Source organism: Citrus clementina, unplaced genomic scaffold, assembly GCF_000493195.1.
Source record: "Citrus clementina cultivar Clemenules unplaced genomic scaffold, Citrus_clementina_v1.0 scaffold_8, whole genome shotgun sequence".
In the NCBI taxonomy this organism is placed as follows: domain Eukaryota; kingdom Viridiplantae; phylum Streptophyta; class Magnoliopsida; order Sapindales; family Rutaceae; genus Citrus; species Citrus x clementina.
In genome coordinates this window covers 11,225,485-11,233,210 of record NW_006262022.1, presented here as the reverse complement: position 1 = coordinate 11,233,210, position 7,726 = coordinate 11,225,485, and the positions used below count along the sequence as shown (strand labels likewise).

Sequence of the window (7,726 nt, the reverse complement as noted above, 5' to 3'; positions counted from 1 at the left end):
CGCGAGACTCATGGAGCCACGATACCGAAGAATAATAATTACCCATTAATTGCAACCAGCATGTTTCCCAAGTAGTTGGCTGTGCATTCATTGAACGAGAAACCATATTCATGCTAGAAATCTGTCTCAAGATTTCTTATCGTATTTTCTTCTTCAGAACATTCCTATTTAAAGAATAAAGTAATTTTTTTTAAACTTAACTTATTTAAAGAATACAACTTGTATGATGAAAAAAAATTTCTTCTACACAAAATAATTATAAGTAAATATTTATTTAATTCTTATATTTTAATTAAAGTATTTGTTTAATCTCTATATATTTTTAAAAATATCTTAAAACATTCTTACATTTAAATATATTACATTCTTACCATTATTTTTTCTTTCCTTTCACATTAATTACTCTTCCAACAATATTCTTTACATTAATTAATTGATCTATAAAAAAATTAAATAGTAAATTAATCAATAATTATTTATTAGCAAATTAACTAATAAATATTAGTGTAAAAAAATAGTATTCTTTATAGCTATATAACAATCTTACTAATTATTATTTATAAATAAATTAATATCAACCAACTTAAAGCAATGTTTTGATAACAAAGAAAGCACATGCCTCGTGATATTATCCGTGACGTTTTAATTAAATTTCCTTCAAAATATTTTTGTTTTTTAGGGTCAAATTCAAGATACTCTGCCGTGAGTGGTCTGATATAATCACTAATCTTTCGAACTTCGAAGAGATGCACTTTCAACGACAGATATTAAAAGCTGTCGTGATCCTCCGCATGCCTTATTCACACTACAAGAAATAGTAGTTTACGTGACCGCTAATGTACCGTTACACAAGCGCTTTTGCGGCTGCTAAATGATTGCCGTTGTGAATGCAATAAATGAAAAATATGAAAAAGGTAAATATTTGGGGCATCTAGAATATACAACACTTAACAACATCGAACATTATATCTGAAACAGCAACGTCAAACATGAAACTAAGGGGAAAAGGTAAATATTTCGGAGACATTTAGAATATGAAACATTAAACTTTAAAAATGAAACTCAATTATATATGACATTTATACATGAAATAAAGAATAGAATATATGTAATACATAATGTAAAATATACAATGATAGACATGAAACACGAGTACTATGAAATAGAATATAACACTAACACTGTAACTGTACATGCTAGATATGCAAAATCATTCCTTGTGAGGACATTCGTGGCCTAAAGCATCATGCGTATAATGTTTTATCACAATTAGTGATATTTATATAAATTTCTTAAACTCTTTGAAAGCACATGTGAAGAGATAATTAATTTAGTGTTGAGTGAAACCGATTGAGTGCAAATGTGATTCATGATTTTTTTTAATTAAAAACCACCATAGGGTGGGGGTTATGCGAGACCCTCTTACTTGTAAATTGAAATAAAAATGAAAATAAAAAAATTTGGAGGGGGATATAAACCAAAAGGGAAATTTGTAACCTACCTCCAAATAAATTGACATTTTGCACTGTGCACCCAAAAAAAAATGACATGTTGCACCGCGCCCCGAATTCTGTTAGTTTTTCAGTTATTTTTAACGGTGTAGAGGCAAAAATGGAAAAGCCAAGTGATATTTAAAAATAAAAAATTATATTGATCGAAAACCGCGCCAAGTCATTTCATCTATGATTTTACTTGTTAAGTCAGCAAGGACAGCCATAGAAAAAGCAATTCCATGGATCCAAAATCGAGACAATGCTATGTAATTGGGCGCCAAAAAAACTACCTAACCCAGACTCATATGCAACGGAGATAAAATTTGTGAAAGCCATAGTGGATATTGGTGTGTGGCTATGTGCATTTTACTAACAAGAGAGGAGAACTCAGTGTTTGGTCATTGAAGAAGTCCAGGTTCGTAAGAAATCCTTATTTATTTTTTGTTGATTTGGCTTTCCATGGTGGGTGGGTCTTTAATTTTTTTTTAACACTCACAGTAGCTCCATGTTCACTCACTACCCATTTATTTCCTCACCATCTTGGTCTTGGTTTTCTTCCCTACTTCTCATTCGATTCCTATCATAGTGCTCCGTGGTAAATTTTTGTTTAATTTTTCTTTTAAAGATCGAATTTTGTTGATGAAGATTTTATTTTTATTCATAGCAATTAATAGAATTCTTTGAATGCTTGCTTTTGCCTACCCATTTTATTTTAATTAACTGAAACTATTTGCATGTTATTGCACTATGTATGTGATTGGATCTTCAATTTCACTTTAAATGCTTGCTTTTGGTAATAAATTTTAGTTTAAAGTTTATTATTTGCATGTTATTGCATTATGTATGTGCAACTGGAGATTTTCGGGCTTATAGTTTCACTATTTAACGATAATGTCGGGAGAGGATTTAGGTGAATTGTTTGCACCTTCATCTTACAGAATATAATATCTATATTACATGACATCAGCTGTAAACATTAGGTATTTAAGGACAAAATCTAATTTGTACAGGTGAAAATGGATGATGATGATAATACAACTCTTTATGTCACATTCAAAGACACAACACATAATCTTGGTGTCATTGATCCTGACAAGTTGAGTAGAGTCTCTGTTATCAACAAAGTTCTAATGACAGTGTATGGAAGAAGGATGACTCATGATGAGAAGTTTAATCTAAATGTTTGGCAATCTTGGGAGAGGAAGAAAGTTCAAATTATGGATGATCAAGATCTCATTGTTCAGTTACAGGAGCACCACAACAGGCTGTGCTATCATATGCAACTTTACCTCGATGAGATACATTTAGTTATAGAGTCAACAATAAAACGAGCGTCATTCCAAACTTCTGAAGATATCACTTCTGCAGCCCCTAAAACCAGTATTCCAGTCATCATTGATCAGAATAATCTTGTGTCAAATGTCCCTCCTACCAGTATAAGTGCCAACTCTGATTTGTTTGAGGATTTTATGGACATCTATTTTAGATCATCAACAGGCCAGCAAACAGTATCACCAAATCAGAGTAATAAAACAGACACTATTGATACTACTAGTGATAGTAGTGTTGATAAAACCTCTTCAAATTGTTCTGATGAAACCCACAAAGGAAAAAAATTACAAAACATTGTTCCATCTCTCCTCAGTTTCAGCAGCAACAACAGATGTCGTATCTACGTGAACCAACACTTGATACCCTAAATGCCTTCCCAACCCAGCCAACACAAAACCCTGACTCACAAGTCTTCCAAAACTGTAATGTTTTTCAAAGTTCTGCTGATAATGGGCAGAAATCCACAAGAACTGAACCGACAGCTTCCACATACAACTTTGATGATAGTGATTATTGCTTGACTGAATCCGAAGAAGAAGATCCATATCATCCACGAGGTGCTGCAAATGTTATTAATTCCCTAGCCCCTCCTATTGATCAAGCTAATGAGGGCTATATTCATTCTGATGATAGTGATGTAGATTGCATATTATCTAATTGTGACAGTGATGATAATGAATTTGGTGAAGATTCTAATGATGAGACTGATAAGGTTTTGGCAAAGATGGATGCAACAATGAGAGAAAACGTGTATGTTCCTAGTGAAGACCCTGTTGTATTTAGAATTGGACAATAATTTAGAACTTTAGGCAGCTAAGTTGGGCTTTAAGAAATTATGCAGTTAAAAATAGGTTCAAAATGTACAAGCACAAGTTTGAAAGATCTAGAATTACAGTTGGTTGTGCCTTCTTTCAATGCCCTTGGTTTTTACATGCAGTAACGACCAGATTCGGACCACCATTTCTTATTAAGAGACTTCACAACGTCCACACATGTCAAAGAGATCTGAAAAACCCTGAATGTACAGCAGAGTTCATAGCTGTGAAGTTTGCATCAACATTTATAGAGCAGCCAAACACCAAGGTTGAATGGTTTATAAGCGAACTTAGAAGAAGATATGGTGTGAAGGTCAACAAGCATAAGATATACAGAGCCAAAAAGAAAGTTTTAGAGCGTCAATGTGCTGATCATGAGTTAAGTTATCGACTAGTGAGGAGTTATGCACAGATGATACTTAACAAGATGCCACAGGCTCTGGCACTTGTTAGTGTGACCAGGTATCATGCAGAACAACCCAAGACTTACTTTGACAGATTTGTTGTATCCTTCCCGGCATTAAGAGAATGCTTTAACCAAGGTTGTAGACCTTTCTTAGGCATTGATGGATGCCATTTGAAAGGCCCTTACAAGGGTGTGCTGCTATCAGCTGTGGCCATTGATGCGAATGATGGAATCTTCCCAATTACTTTTTGTGTGTGTAGTGTTGAGAGCACTAGCACATGGACATGGTTTCTCAGGCACTTGAATACTTTTTTAGGAGATAATAGGCAGCTCACCTTTATGTGTGATAGGCAGAAAGGTATTCAAAATGCTTTAGCGTTGAGTTCCCTAATGCACATGTGAGGTATTGTGCTAGGCACATTCTAGCCAATCTGAAAGCAAAGTATCCACTCTCTGATTTCAAACCACATTTTTGGGCAGCAGCAAGGGCTTCAAATCAAAGAGCATTTGATAGAGCTATGGAAGAGTTGAGAAAGACAAATAAAGGTATATATGAGACACTAAGGAAGCTACCAACCAAGTTTTGGTCCAGACATGCTTTTGACAATAATTGCAAGTCTGATCATTGTACTAACAATGTGACTGAATCATTTAATGCATGGGTTGGGGTTCAAAGGAAGATGCCAATACTGACAATGCTAGAGTGGATAAAAAAAAAAAAGCTTACGAAGAGACTGATTAATAGAAAACAGAAAGCAATGGCTTGGGGGAATAAGATTCCAAGAAGAATTTATGACAATATGATGACGCATTTGAAAATTGGAAGTGTAAATCCAATTTCAAGAGCTAGCGAATGGTTGTATGAAGTGGATGACAACTACAGAACCTATATTGTTGACCTTGAACATCATGTTTGTGACTATGGATATTGGCAAGTAAGTGGGATTCCTTGCATCCATGCCATGCCTTGTATAAGCCACAGTCATAAGGACCAAACTGATTTTGTCAGCCTATGGTTAAAGAAGGACACTTACATAAGAGGTTATTCGGGGATGATTCACCCAATTCTAGATAAGGATTCTTGGCCAAATCCTGGTGGTGATGAAATTTTGCCTCCGTTAATGAAAAGGCCTCTTGGAAGACCTAAGATTAACAGAAGAAGGGAAGCCGATGAGGTACCACCATAAAGTAAAAGATACAGTCTCCAATGCAAGTGTTGCAAAGAGTTTGGGCACAATAGAAGAGGTTGTCATGCTAACCCTGAAAATTTAAATAAGAGGACAAGATTGTACAAGGTCAGTTGGCTAGCTTTTGTTAGAAGTTTTAAATTTTTTTTTAATGCTCTTTACAAGAGAGGACAGCTGTATAACAATAATTTTTTTTTTGTTTGCTTATGATTTGTCTTAGCGTCATCTGAGAAGCTATTTAACAAGGCATGAAGGAGAAGAACAAAGTCGGTAACTATTTAACACAATTTATTGTTACATTGTTGCTGAATTTAGGCTGCCCTGCTAAATTAATTAATTAATCTTACTTGTTACGTTAATTAAATACCTAATTACTGGAGTAGTTAAAAACTTATTTACTTGATGACATGAATTATTTGATTTAAGGAATTAAATTAGCATTTTAAATTGCTACATTAAATACATGTCAAATAGCATTATGCATATTGTTGATGCGAGATTCCGGTTCTCCTCGTTCCGCGATCAGGATCTCTGCTCGATCAACTTCGTCACTACCAGGAGGTCTCCTCGCCAGGCTTCTTCTCCGGAGGTCCCTGCGTACACAGATAAGTCAGAGTACGCCGGTTGTTTTCCCGGCGCAAACCCTCCGACGCTCAAGTCAGATATGAAGGTTCGGGAAAAACTTGCCACAGGTCTTATGGCGTTTCTTGTGGTTTTCTCCCCTTTTCTCAAGAATGCCAACCCTTTTACCTTCGTTGGCTACCTTTTTATAGGCTTCCTCTGAATCTCAGTTGTTGATGCGAGATTCCGGTTCTCCTCGTTCCGCGATCAGGATTTCTGCTCGATCAACTTCGTCACTACCAGGAGGTCTCCTCGCCAGGCTTCTTCCACGGCTCTGTGAGACCTTGCGTGTTACGCCACGGTTCTGGGGAAAGCGTGGCTGTTGTGCCTAGATTCTCGTGCTGGAGAGCACGTCTTGCCAACTGCCGTCGACCGGGTCTCCTCGCCTCTCGATCTCTAGCCGGAATGGCCTCATGCCTTTTATAGGAATTGGCCTCGCGGACGACAACATCGTGGACGAGCAGGATGTTTCTGATCCTGTTCTTCCACGCGCTAGGCTTTAACGGAACACATCGGTTCGCAGAACTCCGCCACCAGATGTCCGCTTGTCATTCCTGGTCCCTTCGACGCATTTGTCCCAAACAGTATCCCTCCCAAACACCGGTCCCCCAGTTTCTGGTGTTGGGTAATGTAGTGGACCAGCAGTAGAAACTCGATAGTACTTGCTCGCGTGGGTTTGGAAAAGGCTGCCAGGAGTCATGTCGCATTTAATTGCGGACGAGGTGACGTGGCAGAAATCCCCCCCCTCCATTTGAATTTCAAACCGACGATTACGGGATTCTCGGAATATGCGTCATTAAATGCTGGCAGCCCAAGAGTTTGCTTCTCAGTAAGGAAACCCAAAATCTTCAAACACGAACTCGTCATTTTCTCCATTCTTGTCTCTCCGGCGAATGAACCTCGGCGCCAAAGCTGTCATCCCTGTCTCTCTCTGACCGAGTCCCTGCTTCAGGTATTTCTTCTATTTTTTTCGGTATTGGTTAGTTGTAGGTAATTTCCTTTCTCTCTGCTTTGCTTGAGGTTGTAGTTGGCGGTGGTGTTTTGGTTAGAACTTAGGATATGTCGAAGGGTAAGGAGAAGGTCGTTGAGGTTGGTGACGACGAACTAGGTTTTTTGCCTAGTCTGTCTGCTGATTTTGCTTTTGATCCCGGGATCCCCTTAGAGCCCATTAGGTCTAGTGTTGGTACTAGCGCTAGGAGGATGTCTCCCCAAACAACCTCCTCGAGCGACAGTAGCGATGAAGAAGGATCTTCTGGATCGGAGAACACCTTGAGTGAGGGTCAAGGGGATGATTCTGGTGAGGCGTCCCCATCAGGAGCATCACGACCAGAAGAACGGGGTACAGTAGGAGGTAGAGCCTTGTCGCGTGATTATGCCATTGATTACATGTCGTGTACGACCACGTTTGACGAGCTCAATGACCTCCGACTTAGGTATAGTATTCCTGGTGAGATACCTCTTAAGATCCCAGGAAAGAAGGATACACCTAGCCGGCCTCCCAGGGGATACGTTACCCTGTATCTGGAGAGCTTTAAGTATGGGCTGAGGTGTCCCTTGCAGCCTTACTTTGCCCGGATACTTAACGGGCTAAATCTGGCTCCTGGTCAGCTGAACCCCAACGGGTGGAGAGTGCTCTCTGGTCTGTTCATATTGTGGGACAGATGTTGCCAAAGCGAGCCCACGGTTGATGAGGTGAAGCACCTGTACCAGCTGAAGAGCAGCCCTAAAGATGCCGGCTGGTACTACTTCCAATCTGGTACCAAGAGCAGGAAACCCATAACTGATCTTCCAACTGGTGGTGGTGGGACTTGGAAGAGGAAATTCTTTTTTGCTGGGGGTCCCTGGGGTCAAGTTGCACAAATAGACGGGAAG

General features: G+C 38.6%; 1 protein-coding gene across 1 annotated transcript; it reads left to right on the top strand.

Annotated features, from left to right (window-relative positions):
- The first annotated feature begins 3,683 nt into the window (after nucleotides 1–3,683).
- On the top strand, nucleotides 3,684–5,233 carry LOC112096358. The gene is made up of 2 exons (XM_024179783.1): nucleotides 3,684–4,404; nucleotides 4,527–5,233. Exons 1-2 carry the CDS (start codon nucleotides 3,684–3,686, stop codon nucleotides 5,231–5,233), a joined length of 1,428 nt encoding a protein of 475 aa, XP_024035551.1.
- The last annotated feature ends 2,493 nt before the right edge of the window (nucleotides 5,234–7,726 follow it).